Here is a 20,254-nt window from a genome sequence, read left to right on the forward strand (position 1 = left end):
TGGGGAAGTGACTGAAGTGGAGCATGCTAAGATGCCCGTGGTGCACGTCCTCTTGGGGGAGGAGTAGCTAGAGCCACAACTCCAAGTTGAGCTTCTTCTCCACTGACATAATCCCAAAGATTTTTTGCCACAAGTACATTCTTTATCATGAATGACCAAAGTGAATAGTTATTTCTATCCAATCTGTCCTCCTTGGATATATAGGTGTGAATGTGTCTCAAACACGTTTGCTAACTTCTGTGTCTGTGGCGTGGAAACCTCGCTTCCAGGAATTGCAAAATATTAAAATTTAAAAAAAAACCAAAAATTTTGCACGAAGACGAGTTGACTAGCGGTGTTTCAATTAGGCACTTCAAGAGCTGGCGACGTCAAAGGCGGCGCTTCAGACCAACAGGCGAGGCGGGTGTCGCTGGTGAGGGGTGGCGGGAGTATAGACGGACGGCAACAGTGGGCAGCACTGTCGCTGGAGAATAGGAGCTTCAAGAGATATGTTGGACATCGTAGGTAGCGTGACTGACAGGCGGCGCAACCAGGACAGGGGCGACTCATGCAGAGGCTGCGTATCGCAGCTGGCAGAGCTGTCGTTGCAGCTGCCGTTTAAGAGGCCTGGCAGGTGCAAGGCTACCTACTGACGGACTAGTGGCTAATGTGGCAAACCTGAAGGTCTGTGTCAGGACTGAGCAAGAAGCTCCCCGGAGGCTGAGCGGAGCTGAGAAGAACCTGAGCTTCAGCTGAACAGAACCTAAGCTGAATAGAGCCAATGCTCTGATACCAAATGTGAGGGAGGACAGGATCAAAGCTCAGCACAGAAAACCAATAGACAATAGAGAGTGAAACACGACACCCAATGCAATAGACTGAAAAGTCTTAACTCAAAGTACAAGGTACAACCCTTAAACCTTAGGGTTGTAGGGGGGTGTTCACACCCGAACACGGTAAGTGCCCATAAGTGTGTGTCATAAGCACATACGAAATAATACCATAAGTCTGGGGGAAAAAACCTCTCCTACCGACAGTAAAAAGTTTCCCAGTGTCCTACTGATCACCGACACTCCTACGTGAGCGTAGACATAGGTGAGGCGTGAGTGAAATACCCAACAAGAAATAAAGGAAAGAAGAAGAGAGATGGCTGGAAGCCATGAAAGGACAGGAGAAGTTAGAGAGAGATGAAAGACAAAGATGTATTATTGTGTGAAAACTGATTACCTGTACATGTGGCCTTTGCCCTTTCATATGCCCTTAATTCTGTTCTTTACATTCCATCCCTACTCGGATGTTTTTGTCCTAAAAAAAAAAATAGAACTTCTTACAAATTGCCACGTGGTGGAAAGGGGCAGGGTACTCTGCATGGACCAAAATAAAATGGCCTAATCTTCAAGGATTCACAAAATAAGTACAACTAGAGGGCTGAGAATCAAGTACAAAGCGTTGACAACCATTGGGAAATATGAAAACGAAATCTTAGACCAAAAGGTTACCATTAAGAGCTCCTCCTAGATGGAGACTCTGTGTTGTCCTTTGCAAACCGTGCTGTACTAAATCTGTAATAACTTTGGATTGGATGATCCAAATTAGACATGCTATAGCTCCAAATGAAGCTCTCATTAAGTGCTTTCAGCCCATATGACTACACATCTCTGCCATTAATTCTGTAAACACAATACTTCAAGTTACTACTTCTCTAATCAAAACTGCTTGGGACTTGACCTTCCAGAGACACAATACTTCAAGTCATTAGTTCTCTAATCAGAGCTGCTTGGGACTTTACCTTCCAGAGATTCACAGATAGTGACCCAAGCCTCACAGTGAAGACACAATACTTCTCTGCAAACCCCCGTGTATCCTCCCAGTGGAGACATATTACCTCTCTGCAAACCCTCTATGTATCCTCACAGTGGAGACGTAATACTTCAGGTTATTACTTCTCTAATCAGAACTTCTTGGGACTTTACCTTCCATAGATTCACAGATAGTGACCCACGCCTGAGTAACAATGGCTATGGTTATACGAGACATGAGACATCTAACACTTATGAACTTCTTCAGGATCACAACATCACCAACACATGATCAACTGGGCTGCTAGTACTAACTTCACCCTATAGAGGACTATGCAAGTTGACATAGACAAAAGCCACAGACCTATGAAAACCTATGAGGTCCTATCCTCAAGCCAAAGGCAGCATCCACAAGATTTGTAAGGATAGCTGAAACTCTCAAGGGATATTCGCTTCTTCAAACTCCATCCTAAAGGATCTGATATCCCTCCAGCATAGTTTTATGTTTGATCTCATATATGGTAGGAGAGCTACTCAACACTTTGGGCCCTTCCAAGCACTAACATGATATATGACTCCCTCCCTCCCTCCCTTCCTACCTCTATTTATCTACACATATACACACATGCACACAATGCTAGAAATCCCAGCCACAAATCACCAACTTCTTTGTGTCCACTAGCAAAAAACATCCCCGTCCTCCTCCCATGGCATCCACTTCACAGCGGGGAGGCATACCATACACAAACCCTTGAAAATTAGGGCCAAGAGACTACCTAGACACAACCACATCCACATCAGGCACAGATTGCTCTAATTTAGGCACAACATGATAGAGCTGTGGAGGAGACATTGAAGGTCCTACAATAGGGCAGAGTAGATATAAGATCCCTCTTTGCTCCTTGCCTATAAGTGATTTTCTTCGGCACAGGTATCCAAAACTGTATTTTCATAGCACCCATGTAAAATGCAATATGTCCAAGTCATAAGAAGAAACAAGTGTGATAAAGGTGCAAATTTGAACCTGATTTTGGAGAGTCTCTGATTTAATCACAAGCAACTCAATCTTGTCTTGTCGGTCAAGAACCTGCACAAGCAATCTGATGCTTGTGAGTGGCAAAGCCTGGCAAAAAAAATGTGTTTACTTTGCCAAAAGAATCATTTATTCCTTTGACAGCTATGGCATTTCATAAAAATATTATTGTGGAGCTACAATGCAGAAGCCAAGTCCAAAATCAGGAATTCTGAAAACTTTTGAATGAATGAAGCATTTGAATGAGCAGAACATATAGCTGAAAAGTTACAGATAACTTTTTGATGAATTCTAGTTAGAAGTACTTATCCCTGTCAAACTTAGATCCTCCAAACCTTGAGTAGGATAGCTAAAACATACATAGTACTTTATGTTTTAAAACAGTCATGAGCGTAGCAGAATTACGTTTTAAAACATACATAGTACTTCATGTTTTAAAACAGTCACGAGCATAGCAGAATTATGTTGGCCTGTTACTCACTAACTATTATGGACTGGAGCAAAAAGACTAATGAAAGACTCCTCTTGCAAAGCTATTAAATGCATGCAAAAACCAACCATTAACCATCGATGCTCTAAATACAATGGCACTATGTCTTATATAGTCATCAATGATGCCAAGCATACAGAGTACTATACCATATATAGTCCTAAATACAAGATAGTACTATGTCCTATATAGTCATCAATGATATCAAGCATATAGATTAACATGGAGACATATAAGCCCTTCCATGACAAATTCATAGGCAAATTTGTTCCTGCCTATCTACAAGCTGTCGTTACAGTGCTGCAATCTGCTGTGCCAAGCTACTCCCCTCTGCCATTAATGCCCGCTACTGTTGACTCCATCTGGTTTTCCCTACTGTATTGGTGTTTTGAAATTAATGCCTGCTACTGTTGACTTCATCTGGTTTTCCCTAACAAAACTTAGATCCTCCAAACCTTGAGTAAGATAGCTAAAACATACATAGTATTTTATGTTTGAAAACAGTCATGAGCATAGCAGATTTATGTTGGCCTGTTACTCGCTAACTATTATGGAACTAGAGCAAAAAGACAAATAAAAGACTCCTCTTGCAAAGCTATTAAAAATACATGCAAAAACCAACCATTAACCGTTGATATTCTAAATACAAGATGGTGCTATGTCCTATATAGTCATCAATGATTCCAAGCATGTAGAGTATTGTACCATATATATAGTCCTTAACACAAGATAATACTATGTTGCAATGATGCATCATTGCCAAGCATATAGATTAACAGGGAGAAATATAAACCCTTCAATGACAAACTCATGTGAAGATATGCTAGGGTTTACACTAAGGAAACATAGCATATACGACCAAGACTGAAACACAAAGACTCAAACAGTGACAAGCAAAACTCAAACCCTAAACACAAAACGCAAAACTCAAACACAAAGAAGAAATTTAAGTGAATGAATGCTGTAAATGAATGTAAATGTACAAAATGCCCAAGGGCAAAGCTATGGAGTGTCATATAGTGACATCAATCAAAGATGGATCTGGAGTGCTGTAACCACCAGTCAGAGATGACAGAGTGCTAAATAATGAAGGACAGCAGGCTAATCACCAAAACATAACAGCTGGAGGCTGAAATCTTGTAAGCGTAATACTATACCACCAAAGAAGGCTGAGAACTTGTCACTTGAGGTAGAGAACTGTCAAGCGACAATAGGAGAGGTGTTTACTAATGTAGACGGCCTGGTGGACAACAAAAACACAAGTACTGCAACAGTGTTGGTCTTTGTGTGGTGCCAAGAACCATGTGAATGAAGATGATGAAGCATTCCTATTAGAAGAGCAAGGATAAAAGTCACCACCATGATAGTATCAAGAGGAATGTTGCACGATCCACCACAAAAGGGGAAGCCTCCATGCTAGTAGAAGAGCAAAACTCCTAGTAGATGGAACCATGAAAGGAAACAGCGCACAACTCCTATCTCCAACTCAAGAAGGATTGATGCAAACCTCCATGTTAGCCCTACATTAAAATATAAAACCTTGCAAAAGAGATCAAAATCTACAAGCACAAAGGTGAGTAGTGAGATGCTCCAAAAAACAACATTGAAAGTAAAGGAAAGCAAAGCTAAGTGCAATGCAGTGAGTATGTAAGTATGCAGCAGAAGTCTAAAAAGGAAAAGGCTAAGTGAGTGGCCACCAACGCATATAACAAGGTGGAAAGTGGTCCTAGAAGGTGCACAGGATGCCCTAGGAATGGATACGTAAAGTGCAATAGGGGAGCCACTAACAAGCCAATCAGCTAACTCTTCAAGAGCAGTAAAGGATATAGACTGCTAAACTATCCACATGCAACATGTCTTGTAGCCACTCGAGCAAATGGACTAGGTGATGCAACAGTGGAAGGTGTAGCCCCACCGGACTGGCCAGTCGGAGTGGAGATAGACACAGCAGTTTACTATGGTTTTCTAAGTGGAAGTCCTTGGGCCTTGGTACGACACTTCTTGTCCACATGGCCCGACCTCCAACAATGTGTGCATAACCTATTTTCTTAGGAATTTGCTACCAAAGGGATCATCGTTCTTTGGTTCCCTCAAAGGAATGGGTGTCACCCTTGTTTTGGCTTCCCTTCGCATCTTGCGAGTTCTTGCCATTGGTGGTTTTCCATGCCAAAGAAGAAGCAACTAACCTGCACCCCTCTGAATGGATATGTGTGGACTTAATCGTACAACACTGCGTAACGCAAGAACTAACAAACTCGTAGAAGGTCCGTAATCTAGGTAATGAGATAATGTACTGGACAAAATGAAAGTATTTTTTCAGCAACTTGCTCAAGAACAACGTAACTTGATCATCATCTAACTTCACGGAGCTAGTAGTAGCAAACTTGATGAGTAGCCATCAATGTTCAATCAACTTGACTTTCAGATCATCCCTACCTTAATGGAAAACTCCTGAAGCTCAAAATCAAGATTGATACATCAAGTGCAATCTCAGACTCATGTACGGAGGTAGAGCTTGCTCCCTCTCTTGTCCTTTGCACGAGCTCGAATCCCCGTCACGTCACACACGCTATCCCCGCCCCCGTCTGATCATCGCGTCCTGCCAGATTATCGCCATTGCCAGCGCCAGGGCCCCATCGCCATCCCCCTCGCCAGGGCCATCACCATTGCCATCGCCTGCACCCCATCCCCCTCGCCATCGTCACGGCCCCATCGCCATCCCCCTGCGCCACCGCCTGCGCTTTCATGCCGCCTGCGCCCGCTCTACCCTGCCCTGCCCCCCACCCCCCCCCCCCGCCTGCGCCCACCTGCCCCCCTACACCTGTCCCGCCCACCCCAACCCCGTTTTCTTCTCCCCTAGCCGCCGCCCCTGCCTGTCTTTTCCTCCCCCCCGCCCCCGCCCCCTCCCCCCCGCGCGCTCCCCCGCCTTGAGGCTTGGCCCCTTGGCAGACTGTCACACCACCGGCATCAAAAACAGCAATTTCCTCCCCACCCCCCCCCCCCCCGCCATCGACACCGCCCCCCCCTCCATTTGCTCCCTCCCCCTGCAGCAACTCCCCCCTCCTGTAGCACAACAGTGTGATAGGTAGGTTCTCCCAGAAGGGACGCGCAATGGAAACCTATGGTCAGACGTCGGCGCACTCAGTGAGTCCCCCCCAGTCAAACGCCTTGCGCGTAGTCCTCTCTGAGGAGCAGCTCTTAGCCGTCGGAGCTAAGGAGCTAGAGCTAAAGAAAACAACGATTTATGGTCAGGTGGTAGGACATTCCCCAACCAGGGCCCAACTTCGAGACTGGCTTTACTCCACGCTACGCGTCAGCACAGCGCAAATCATGGAGGCGGTCCTAATAGGCCAAGGGATTTTCATAGTCAAGCTCAGCTCGGCAAACGCAGCTCGCGAGTTGCTTGCCAGTTCACCATATACGTCCACGAAGGGGGTCATATACATGGTCCCTTGGTACAGTGGCTTTACGGTGGAGGCATTTGCACTCCAAAACAGGTTTCTTCGGCACCCGGTCACCCTTCTTTTTCCCGGCATCGCCAGTTGGTGGAAGACTTTGGATGGCTCTTCAGCACTATCCTTCCCGCGTCCTTCGCAGATGCAGTGACAGCTACAAGAGTCCCAAAGGTACGGATGGCAGTGAAAGAGGTCAAGAATATCCCACAGTTCCTAGAGATTGAGGCGGGCGGCCACTCCTTTAGGCAGCAGGTCATTGTGACGGAGCAGCCAAGGCAGTGCCTGCGCTGCCACGACTTTGGGCATCAGGCAGCAAGTTGCACGCATTTCGGAGCCAAGGTGGCTCCGCCAACAGGCCTGCAGGTGGACATTGAGGGCTTCACATAGGTCCAGAGACAACAGAGAGGGAGACGGCAAGGGGGGGCGTAGCCAGCGTCTCAGATCCAACCTCGGCAGCAAGGAGCAGGTGGGCGTGCGACGCCCCTGCGGCAGAGCACTCCACAACCCCCCTGCCTGCCCCACCCGGCAAGACCGCAGCCCCCCACATCCACCACCCGTGCCACAGACTACCTCTCCTAAGTCCCCAAAGCCCCCACACCCACCTCCCTCCACATCCCATGTCCCCCCACACCCACCTCCCTCCACCAGGGCCCCCCCATACCTGCCATGTACCTCCGTCCATCCCACCATCCCTCCATCATCCTCCTCCCCACCACCCCCGATACCGAGCATCCCCCCTGATCCGCACTTGGTTCAGGCAATCCCCCCCAAACCCACCCCCCCCCCCCTCATCCCACAGGAGGTAATGAGCCACACACACCTACATCCTCTTCGCACCAGCATTCCTCCCCCTCCCATACAGCCACCAGCTTATCCACCCCTGCCACTCATCACACTTTCCCAAGACAGGAACATCTGCTGCCACAAGAGTTCTTCCGCAGTGGTCCATGGTCCTACTTGAGGGTTGCAGAGCGCGGAGAGTTCCCACTACCTCTAGAGGTGGGGATCTTCGTGATTCATAAGTCAAGGAGGGGCAAGGTCCATCTACTAGCACCACCAGATGGACCAAACTACGCCCTTTTTCTTCAGCCCTCTCACTCAGGGGAGTGGACAACGACATAGATAGAGGAAGAGTTGAAGAGTCAGGTGGTGGACCACACCTGCCAGTGGATGGGAAAAGAAGGACTAGCATTGTCTGCACAACAGTGGCCTAGTTACATGATGGATATTAACTAGTGGGCTGGTGCCGAGGTCCCTCACCTAAGCATTATCTTTCGAGCCCCTCCACAATGGAGAGCTCCGAGGGATGTGATCGAGTGGCCCCTGGCACAGGTGGCCCGTTTCTACCAATGCACAGAGTCTCGACTCTCAGCATGGCTAATAGATGCATTGATAGTACCACCTGCAACTTCTATCACCCCTATGGTCCGGCCGAGGGCCACCATGGGAGATTGGAGTTCGCCGTCCAGACCGGCGGCAAAGCATACATGCATGCCTCATAGCTCCTCCTCTTCATCAACAGCCTCCACATAGAACAGATGCCTGTTCGATCAGTCACAAGTTTCCCCATGAGCTTACACCTTGCATCCTAGAGTGTGAACAACCTCCACTACAGTGGGGCACATGGTTCCAGAAAAATTGATTGTTCAGCAGGAGTTGCAGCCTGCCCTTGCCGGACGGATCAACATCTTACTTCTACAGGAGCACGAGCTCACCCCCACCCAGGTCTAGAGGGTAGGGAACATACTCCCAGGCAGCTCGCACACTTACTGGGAGCACGCCATAGGTGCCCAAGGCAAGAGTGGAGGCATATGCACCTCTATTGGTCCGAGTCTCACCACTTGTGTACGAGACCACGGGACGATAGTGGCAGAGAGGGTGCTATGGATCAGATTGGATATTGGGGACTCGTGCCTTGGAGTCCTTGATATCTATGCCCCTACAGAGGTTAGGGCACGCAACAAGTTCTGGGTGGAGATCGTAGAAGGACTCCTAGAGGTGGACTCCTAGATTGTTGGAGGAGACTTCAACAACCTGGAGGCTTTGGAGGACCAGCAGGGCAGAGGAAGAAACTACCAGGGCATGGTCGAGGAGGAGCAAGAGACATGGGAGGTCTTTCTACTGGTAGTAGGAGCACGCGATGCCTGGAGAGACCCTGGCTTCCACAGGAGGGAGAGGTCGCTGGACTTCTCTTGGGAATAAAGGCGGCTAGGTGGAGTCCTGCTGGAGCGGTTGGACAGGTTTTATGTGGGAGAGTGGGGAGGCTCTCGAGGAGGCCAGATTGGGCAGTTGGTAGACACCACATTGTCCGATCATTGCCCAATTCTCCTGACACTAGATCCCCTAGCATCTCCCCTAGCTACACGATCTTGTTGGATCCCTGACTCGATCTATAGGAGGAAGGAGGTGACAAGACAGATAGAGCAGATTTGGACCAAAGAGTGGGGCAAGAGGGGCCAGATCGCAGAGGAGGTTGTAGAGGTCCTAGCTGAGTCGAGCAGAATCTGCCAAGAGGCAGCCATACAGGCCAGGTAGCAAACCCGGGAGAAGGGAGAGAGCACTCCGGCGGGACCTTGCAGCCACGCAAAGATTATTACATGAGACACCAGGGGATCCCACTCTCCACGCACAGGAGGTGCATGCGCGAGCAGCCATTGCTAGCCTAGAGGACAGGTGCTCAGAGTTCTCTTTCCGCACCTCAGCAGCTTTCTAGGCGCGAAGGGGGGACATGATGTGCAAGGAGTTTTTCCAAGTGCACGAGCCTCGCACCTCACAAGAGCAAATACGCTGCCTCCGAGATCAGTATGGGAGGACCCGTTCTAGCCCAAACGAGGTAATGGAGATTGCCACCGACTACTATAGTCGCCTCTTCCAGCAGGAGACAGCCTCAGCTAGAGGACAACGATGTAGAGAGCAGGTCTGGGATAACATCCCGTTCGTCGTCACAGAGGAGATGGGACGCTCCCTCCTAGCCCCCTTCACAGAGAAGGAACTAGAGGAGGCATTCCATACATAGGACGGGCAGAAATGCCTGAGAGAGGATGGCATCTCTAAGGCTTTCTTCACTACCTTCTGGGAAGTGGTGAAGGATCCCCTACTGATGGCCTTTCAAGAGATTTTCACTTCAGGACAGATGCCAGGGAGTCTTTCAGCAGGCCTTATTAGTCTTCTCCCCAAAGGGGGAGACTGGTTGGAGCTTTCCCAGTGGAGACCGATCACCTTGTTGTCAGTGGCCTATAAGGCGCTGGCAAAGATGATTGGTAGGTGACTATACCCCTTGCTTCCAGACATCATCCATGACACACAAACAGGCTTTGTCCAAGATAGGAGCATCCTAGACAATGTATTCACCTTCTTTGAGGCTACAGAGTGGGCCCAACACAATGGGCAGAGATTGGTCGTACTACAGAGATTGGTCGTACTACTCTTGGATTTCGAGAAAGCCTATGACAGGGTGGACTGGGATTTCCTAGAGGACACCATGGTGAGGTTGGGTTCCCCCCAGGCTTGGATTCACGGGGTCTTCGCACTTAACAGATCGGCCAAGAGCAAGGTTCTCATAGGAGGGAGGAGAGGGGAGGAGTTTCGGCTGGAGAGATCGGTCCGACAGGGTTGCCTCTGGCCCCGTACTTGTTCCTTCTCTTTGTAGAGGTGATGTCTCACTTCCTCAAGTCACATGTGAGCAGATTACGTGGCCTCCGACTTCCAGTAAGAGAGGAAACCGAGTTGTTAGACTCAGAGTATGCAAATGATACAGCACTCTACATAGAGGACGATGAGTTGATGCTAGAGAGAGTGAGGTTGGCTCTTGAGGTGTTCTGTTCTGCAGCGGGAGTAAAAATCAACTGGCGAAAGCCAGTTGGTTTCCTCATAGACCCGGACTCTAGCACGGAGTGGGGCGTCCACTTGGGATTTAGATGGGTGAGCAAAGGACAGACCGTCTGGTACCTAGGGTTTCAAGTGGGACTCGACATCATTCCTGCTCAGCAGTTTCTTCCAGTCCTTGATTCTATTCGGAGGAAGCTGACCTAGAGCACGGCTCGCCTCTCACTAGCTGGCCAAGCCCTGAAGGTTAACCAGGTCCTTCTAGCGACGACCTGGTACATCGCCTCATGTTGGTACTTCTCCTCCTACGTAATGCAACTTCGCCGCCTAGTGCAGAATTTCCTCTAGTCTGGGTCAGACGGCTCTAGGGATCCCAAAGCCAAGGTAGTGTGGGCGACCATCATACGACATTGGTCAGAGGGAGGGCTTGGGATCATAGACTCAAAGTATCAGAGTATGGCCCTCCTCGGCAAGCTAGCTATATGCAGCCTCACACCGGGAGGGCAAACCTCGAAGGTCCTATTGTAGGAGGGTCTTCGGAACTGTAGACCGAGGCTTGGCGGTGAGTGGAGGCCATCCCTGAGATGGATCTTCACGTCAGCCCAAATCATTCCCCCCCCCAGATCACCCTTCCTACGCAACTTGCTCCATCTGTGGCAGAGCCTCCGTAAGGCCCTAATCCAGAGCCCCCCAGGCTGCCAGGAGGAGATAGACCGTCAGCCGGTGATTTGGAACCCCCAGGTCAGGGACCGGGAAGGGGCACAGATTGGCGAGTGCCCCCATATCCAGTGAGCTAGTTGGGAGGCTGACCCGGCTTGTACCATCAGGACATGGCGGGAGGTGTACAAGATGGCGGACGAGGAGGTGCTGCAACAAGTATCAGGCTGCCAGCCAAGAGTGGAGCTGAGGAGAAGGGAGATAGACGCAGCAATACCTCAGGAGTGGCTTGCTCCCCCGACACGAGAGCAGATAGAGCCCGGGGAGGTATGGGCCACTAGGTTTTCACCAGCAAGCATTCCCTTACAGGTGGTAGGAAGAGTGGGTGACGCTCCACCTGGGACCTTTTTCACAGTGCAGGAGGGGGGCCATCTGGCTCTTGACAGAGGGCAGCAGGACGAGGGGATAGCTAGCCTTTCATGGAAGAGGATCCGGGTGGTTGGCCTTCAGGGGAAGACATGGCATCTGGACCCTTTGGTCTTTTGGCAGGAGCTCAAGGAGTGGCATCTCTAGATCTGGAAAGGAAGGCCACTTGATGAGCTGGAGTGGGATCCAGAAGAGTGGCTTTGGCTGGCCACTGTGGTCGCCAAGAAGCCAGCGAGGTTCCTGGAGTACACCGCCAGGATTGACAGACACTGATGCAGGAGGATATGGATTGGGCGTCATCACGTAGCAGGCACTTGGCGGAGCACAGCATCACAGAGCCATTCCGACGGACCTTCTTGCGCCGCCTATGGGACAGCTGGACGCCGAGGAGGGTATCGTATTTTTTATGGCTGGTGGCACATGGAGGCTTGGTGGTGGAAAGTTGGCTTGCCGAGATGCAGGAGGGAGTTTGTAAGCGCTGCACACAGCAGTCTATGGAAACCCCAAAGCACTGCCTTTGGTCGTGTGAGGCGGCACAGCTCGTGTGGAGAGGAGTATGCCACATCCTTCGCCGCATAGCACCCAGCCTTGGATGTATCTCTTCGGGAGCTTTCTGTTGGCAGACGGTCAGCTAGGGCCGTCACCTTCTATATAAGGCCGGGATGTAGGATACGATATTCATTATCGAGGCAGGGTCATGCGCAGTGGTGGGTTTAGAGGCTCTACCCATCCGCCAGGTAGTGGAGCCCAAAGCAGATCGCTCTGAGGTATGGGAAATCATAAGGAGTCTTACCGGTTGGCATATCTGGAAGGCATGGTGTCAGATGGCTTTCGAGGGAGAGAGACTTTCAGTACAGACGACCTTAGCAGAGCTCTGGACCTCCATCATCCGCTCCCTTCGAGGCCGATGGGATCAAGTGTAGGGCGAGTCCAGGGCTCGTCAAGAGCTTTGATGTCATTTCATGCGCACTTGGGGCAGTTAGGACCTGTTCTTCGTGATGCAGGCAAGCAGCCCCAGATGGCGATACACCCCCCCTCCATGGCTTCTTGCCCCTATCCCCCCAGACCGCCTTGAGAGGCTTGTATATATGATGTATCTGTGACTTTCATCAGCTCCAACTCGGTTTGTTGAGCATGAGTACTCCGTTGTAATCATTTTTTTTTTTAGAAATATAATCAGCCACATTTTTTAGGAAAAAAAAGTGCAATCTCGTACTACATAGCACTCGATGAGATGACTCCAACACTAAAATGCGAGGAAAAAATGATGTAACTAATAGTGGAACTCAAGGAGCAATCCATGTATTACTCAACATTGGTCGTAGCATTGGGGGCTCTCCATTAACGGATGTGATTAGGTTCAATAATTGAGGATCTGCCGACCGGCACAAACTCAATACCAACGATAAGGTCCCAAAGACCCTGAGATTCAAGCACTTGTTGCACGAAGTTCAACGAAGTGGTGAAATTCAACCCATTAAAACGTGTCTTATCCATGAAGGCAATCTTGGCCGTTACAACAAAAGTGGTAGTGGTAAAAGATGGAAAAGGTGTGTAATGGAGATAGGGTGAATAGGGGGGGCAGGATGGGCCAGTGGAGTATACCTGGAAAGCAATCCCAGAGTACCCACTATGCATACGAGAAGTGTGTACAGTGGATCTAAATGTAGGTATGGAAGGACTAGGTATGGGCTTGGTAACCACCTAAGAAGCATAGGGTGGAAGGATAGAGACACATGGAGCACAAGATGAAAATCCCTGCATAGAAGTGACTCAAGGGATGTGCGACAACAATCCATAAGCAAAGGATGGATATCCCTACGTCTAAAAGGTCATGTGGGGGGGTTGCGAGTATCCGCGGCGGATAGTGAGAGGGATGCCTATCACAACTGTCCCAGAGTATAAGAATCTGGAAAAGTGGTGGTATGTGGAAGATACAATGTTAAAGGGTAGCATCACCCCTAACAACGCACCAAGAGGTGAAGTTAATGAAAGGTAGGGAGATGGTGGGATGGGAAATGACAAAGTGCTAGGAGTGGAAACGGAAGATCCAACCCCTAGTGTGCTTTGAGCGAAAGTGGAATGTAAACCTAGGTTTTGAAATGAAGATGTAAGTAGATTAGAATATGGAGAAGATAGTAGTGGAATGAAAGGGAGTTGAGAAGTGTGATTTACTTACTCAAATGAAACAGACGGTAGAGATATACTTGATAAAGGATATCTTCTTTGAGAGCCTCCTCTATTAAAGTTAACATACTAAAAACTATCCGGATCTGCACACCAAAATAAGAAATAGGAGAGGGTTTTAGCTTATACGACTCAAAAGGGTTATATGAACCTAACATAGGGTGTGGTTGAGATGAAGGAGATGAATCACCAAACGCACCGAATGTCATGGTCCCTCCAAGATCAGAGAGGTGGCCAGTCTCACCAATCAGTCCAAACAAAGTAGTGGCACTCTTTGGAGGTGTGTAAACCTAACTATACATGATGTGCAAGTACTCCTCAAACTCCTCATCTAAAAGATAATTGAAAGTAGGAGAAGAAGATGATAAAGGTGAAGGTATGTCTACCTCCTCCTTGAGACCATAATGCCTTCTCAGAACCTCCAATGATGGAGATGCCTCGTAGAGCATCATAGGATCCATAGAAGAAGGTGCCTGCGATATTATGAGTGAAAATCGAGTCATGTGTGAGTCTTATACAAAGATTGGCCTCCACAATCACCGCAGAATACTCTTTAGAAGAGCGCTGCCTCTAATACATGTGAAGATATGCTAGGGTTTGCACAAAGGAAACACAGGATGTACGATAAAGACTAAAACACAAAGACTCAGACCAGTGATAAGCAAAACTCAAACCCTAAATACAAAACGTAAAACTCAAACACAAAGAGAAGAAACTTTGAAGTGAATGAATACTATAAATGCATGTAAGAATATACAGAATGCCCACAAGCAAAGCAATGGAATGTCAAAGGTGATGTCCACCAAAGACAAATCCCGAGTGTTGTAACCACCAATTAGATATAAGAGAGTATTGAATAATGAAGGGTAGCAAGCTGGCCACCAAAACACGATAGTCGAAGGCTGAAATCTCGTAAAAGGATGAGTGTACCCCCAGAGACGATTGAAAACTAGTCACCTGAGACAAAGGACTATGAGGCAACAACAGCAGAGGTATTTGCTGATGTAGATGGCCTGCTAAACAACAAAAACGCAGGTACTACAGCAATCACCTAGTGGGAGAGATGGGAGCTTCCTATCACCTGGCACTAAATGCTGAAAATGCAGGCTGATTGGGTGCTATGATGATGCAACAAACAGAGGTCTCCAAACAGCATAGCAATGGCTGAAAACAAGCTGCCTAGGGCTGTGGCTGGACAGTAGATGGGTGGCTGATGGCTGAAATCTGCACGGTAGAGTGAGAAACCTGCACAAAAGGATGGGGCTAAATGGTGGACAGCCTGTCTATTTAGAGATGTTGAAGGGTGTCCCAAAAATTAGGGTTTTGGGGGACCACTGAAACTCTCTCAAACTGCGCACCAAATTTGTGTTTTTCATTAATTGTGTTTTAGGGCTGTTTGAAGATGCTAATCAGCTGTAAAGCGTGTTTTAGCTCAACAATTCATAGGCAAATTTGTTCCTTCCTATCTACAAGCTGTTGTTTTAGTGGTGCAATCTGCTGTGCCAAGCTATGCCCAGCTGCCAGTAATGCCTGCTACTGTTGACTTCGTCCAGTTTTGCCTACTGCATTGGTCTTTTGAAATTAATGCCTGGTACTGTTGACTTCATCTGGTTTTGTCTTCTGCATTGGTGTTTTGAAATTGCCTTGCATATGCTATCAACGCATCAATCACTTCTATGATTTTCTTCTGGTCTTGTCATCTTCTATGCTTCCTCCTATCTTATCTACACAACAACATTCCTTACCTTCATGCCTCACAAATATCTCTGGTTAATCATTAACAAACCAGTAGCACTCTGTGGACTGGCATGGATGCCATGTCAAAACCACTCTAAAATCATGCACAATGGAAGCTCAAGAGGAATCACTTACTCAAGAAACAAAGACAAAGGGAGATCAATATAGAAGAAATTATGCGAGTTCCAAATGAGACACTGGACTTACTATGACTCTATAATTAGCTAGTACATCTGGTGTGTACATGGAAGAGTGCACACTAGTGCAGGTAGTGGACAGCCTGCTCTAGACACGATGTGGATCAGAGTGTGGAAAAAATGAAGATGAACCCTCAGAACCTTGGTCTATGTGATGACAGCATATACTACACAATGCTTGTGTAAAAAGCACTAAGCAGTCAAGTATCTCTAGAGTAGAAGGCCAAGGTAGTAATTGTGATTAATCCTCTCATAATAAGTACCCCTCCTTCCCTCCCATGCGCACATGCATGTAAAGCTGTGCACAAGCACGATCTTACTTTTGCAAGTTGATACATAGACATATCACACATGCATGTACATGCAACCACAGATATGCATGCATGCCTAGAAAGCTGTCTATTATGAAAGATTTTGAGATGCACCTTTTCAATGTTTTCCATCATGATACCCTTCACCTCTGACACTTGTGCTTTGACTTTGGCCATCCTGTCCATTTCTTCAGGATGATCGACACAATATTGCATGTGTTCTTTCAGCTTTGGCCTGAAATTGCACACTTCCACAATAAAAAATAATGTGTACTTAGAAAAAGCATAAAGATCTCAGTTGCAGCGTGTTTGATAGATCACCCAAACTCTCTGTCCAGGCTATAAGCAACAGCTGTATCAGCCTTTCCACCAGCAAAGCGTCGTCTAAAATCCTCTTTGGCACGCTCTAAGAACTCAAAAGGCAGTTGCCTGCCAACTGCTTCTTCTGCCACCACCATAAATGCTGCAGAAAACAAAAGAAAGAAAAGAAGAATTTCACAACACAATTAAGATTTAGGTGCTGCAGGAAAAACACAGCTACAGATTCATCCAGATGCATTTGTTTTTAGGCCCATTACCTGATATACCAAAACTCTAAACTACATCCTATGTGTCTCAATCATAAAGAAGCATAGTAAAATATAGATGCTTTAGAGGGTACAAAATCAGCATATGAATGGTACTATTACAAATAATGAACACACACTGAAGATTAAGCATTGCAATGCACATTGGTATCTATAATTTAGAGAACCATAATGTATGGCATTAGAAATCAGCAGGGTGTAATCCAAGGAAAATATTTTATATGACTAAGCCCTATGAACTTGGAAGCCTTTAAAATTTCCCTTATGACTCAGTTTAAATGACTAAGACCTATGAAGTTGAAAGTCTTCAAACTTTCATCAATCTTAGTCCAAGCATTATATGTTTTAATTCTCTAACTGATAAGTCTTTTTTTCCAAGGGCATATTTAGTGTCTTTGGCCAAGATGTGATATCACATACCCATTAGCACATATCCACCAAAACTTCTACCAATACCCCACACTACCCAAGCTTGGGTTGACCTGTCACCATAACTCATATTTTGTCTTATTCACACATGCACCACATTTGTGCACAACTTAATCATTCCAATGAAATAAGTTAAAATTTCACAACCCCACGTGTTATTGTGAAATAGAGCACTTTGGATGGGGGGAAAATGCATTCAAGGACGAAAACTCCATGCACTATTTAAGCATGTGTCCCTTTTACCTTGTCAAAGGAGTGGCTGACTTGGATCTACCATATTCACAAGCCATCATCATTATGGCAATCTACTCTAGCAAACACTTATGTTAGCTATTTCTTTGGCTATACCTCTTCACCCCAGCTTTACCTTGCATTGATTCTATTTGCAGAGGACACTACAATATCCCCTCTTGCTGTCATTAATAGACACTAAAAAACAAGAATAGAAAAATGTAACACCATTAAATAAGCCTATCCGAAAGTGGATATCCATCACCTCTATAGTCTTCGTAGGCCCTTGGGCAGCCAACGTCCACCCATTGATTGCTGCCTTGGTTGCTTTGGTGTGGGGCCTCTCAATTATGAAAAGAGGGTAGACATATGACTTACTCACCATCTCAGACATAGTCCTTTTTCTGCCTAAGGAAGTGGTGTTGCGAGGATTAAGGGGAGGCTTGTAATCAGGATGTAACCAACCTTCCTTCCGTGAAGGGGTGGTAAATCCCTGATTACAACTTAACTACAGCAGCAAACAATAAATGCAAATCTGAAAATACAAATTTACCTACTAATCTTGGACAATGCACAACCGATTGGCCCCAAAATTGGCGCCCCTTTCGGTATTTCTTTAGCTTTAATGAAGAAAAAGTCGATTTACAATGGGATTCTCCCAATCCCCTTCGCAATCCAAACTCCCTTGCTGTCCAAAGTGACTAGCAAGTCTTCATTCTATTTTTTCCCCATGGGGGACTGGAGCTCACCATCCAGACCGGCGGCAAAACGTACCTGCATGCTTCGCAGTCTCTCTTCCTCATCTACAGCTTTCACACCGAACAGATGCCTGTTCGGTCAGTCACAGGTTTCCCCATGAGCCTACATCTTGCATCCTGAAATGTGAACAGTCTCCACTACAGTGGGGCGCGTGGCTCGAGGAAGCTGATTGTCTGGCAGGAGCTGCAGCCTGCCCTCGCCGGACGGATAGACATCTTGCTACTGCAGGAGCACAAGCTCACCCTCGCCCAGGCCCAGCGGGTTGGGAAGGTACTTCCGGGCAGCTCACATACTTATTGGGAGAAAGCCATAGCTGCCCACGGCAGGAGCGGAGGTGTATGCACCTCTATTGGCCCGAGTCTCACCACCTGTGTACGAGACCACGGGACGATAGTGGCAGGAAGGGCTCTATGGATCAGAATGGATATTGGGGACTCGTGTATTGGAGCCCTCAATGTCTATGCCCCTCCCGAGGTTAGGGCACACAGCAGGTTTTGGGTGGAGATTGTAGAATGCCTCCCAGAGGTGGACTCCTGGATTGTTGGAGGAGATTTCAACAATCTGGAGGCTTTGGAGGACCAGCAGGACAGAGGAAGAAACTACGAGGGCATGGCTGGGGAGGAGCAGGAGGCATGGGAGGTATTTTTGCTTGCAGTCGGAGCACGGGATGCCTGGAAAGGCCCTGCCTTCCACAGGAGGGAGAGGTCGTTGGACTTTTCCTAGGGTTACAGGCAGCTAGGTGGAACCTTGCTGGAGCGGTTGGATAGGTTTTATGTGGGAGAGTGGGGAGGTTCTCGTGGAGGCCAGATTGAGCAGTTCGCAGGCACCACATTATCCGATCACTGCCCGGTTCTCCTGGCACTTGATCCCCCAGCATCCACCCTAGATACACGATCCTGTCGGATCCCTGACTCGATTTATAGGAGGGAGGAGGTGTCGAGACAGATAGAGCAAATCTGGACCAAAGAGTGGGTCTGGAGGGACAGGATAGCAGAGGAGGGTGCAGAGGTCCTAGCCGAGTCAAGCAAAATTTGCCAAGAGGCAGCCCTACAGGCCAGGCAACAATGTTGGGAGGAGGAGAGAGCACTCCGGCGGGACCTAGCAGCTACGCAGAGATTGTTGCAGGAGGCACCAGGGGACCCCATCCTCCACGCACAGGAGGTGCGCATGCGTGCAGCTATTGCTGGTCTAGAGGACAGGCGCTCGGAGTTTTCTTTCCGCACTTCAGCAGCCCTTTGGGCGCGGAAGGGAGACACGATGTGCAGGGAGTTCTTCCAGGTGCACCAGCCCCGCACCGCGGGAGAGCAGATACGCAGCCTTAGGGACCAGTATGGGAGGACCCGTTCTAGCCCTGATGAGGTGATGGACATTGCCACCGACTATTACACGCGCCTCTTTTAGCAGAGGAGACAGCTTCAATTAGAGGACACAAATGCAGACAGCAGGTATGGGATCACATTCCGTCCCTCGTCACAGAGGAGACAAGACACGCCCTCCTAGTCCCCTTCACAAAGAAGGAACTAGAGGAGGCTTTCCATACACAGGATGGAAAAAAATGCCCGGGGAGGATGGCGTCTCTAAGCCTTCTTCACTACCTACTGGGAGGTGGTGAAGGATCCACTACTGAGGGCTTTCCAGGAGATATTCACCTCAGGACAGATGCCAGGGAGGCTCTCGGCAGGCCTTATCAGTCTTCTCCCCAAAGGGGGAGACCGGTTGGAGCTATCCCAATGGAGACCGATCACCTTATTGTCAATTGCCTATAAGGCTCTAGCAAAGATGATTGGTAGACGATTATGCCATGTGCTTCCAGATATCATTCATGACACACATACAGGCTTTGTCCAGGATAGGAGCATCCTAGACAATGTATTTACATTCTTTAAGGCGACAAAGTGGGCTCAGCACAGTGGGCAAAGACTAGCAGTACTACTCTTGGACTTCGAGAAAGCCTATGACAGGGTGGACTGGATTTCCTAGAGGGTACCATGGTGAAGCTAGGATTTCCCCGCGCTTGGATTCGCGGGGCCTCCGGCCTGTATAGATCAGCCATCAGCAGGGTTCTCATAGGCGGAAGGCGAGGGGAGGAGGTCCGGCTGGAGAGATCGGTCCGACAAGGCTGTCCCGTGGCCCCATACTTGTTCCTACTCTT

The 20,254-nt window shown here is 48.1% G+C and overlaps 1 protein-coding gene across 1 annotated transcript in view; it reads right to left on the bottom strand.

Annotated features, from left to right (window-relative positions):
- The window catches only part of LOC148039824 (vesicle-associated membrane protein 721-like), an 86,741-nt gene that overhangs the window by 33,748 nt on the left and 32,739 nt on the right, over positions 1-20,254 (bottom strand). Inside the window, exons 4-6 of the mRNA XM_087694364.1 lie at positions 16,418-16,559; positions 16,211-16,331; positions 2,803-2,865 (exon numbers count right to left, since the gene is read on the bottom strand). Coding sequence (XP_087550490.1) covers positions 2,803-2,865; positions 16,211-16,331; positions 16,418-16,559 — 326 coding nt within the window. The remainder of the gene's footprint in view (positions 1-2,802; positions 2,866-16,210; positions 16,332-16,417; positions 16,560-20,254) is intronic.

This window comes from Lygodium microphyllum, chromosome 2 (genome assembly GCF_053477565.2).
Source record: "Lygodium microphyllum isolate KBCC chromosome 2, Lygodium_microphyllum_v1.1.10, whole genome shotgun sequence".
In the NCBI taxonomy this organism is placed as follows: domain Eukaryota; kingdom Viridiplantae; phylum Streptophyta; class Polypodiopsida; order Schizaeales; family Lygodiaceae; genus Lygodium; species Lygodium microphyllum.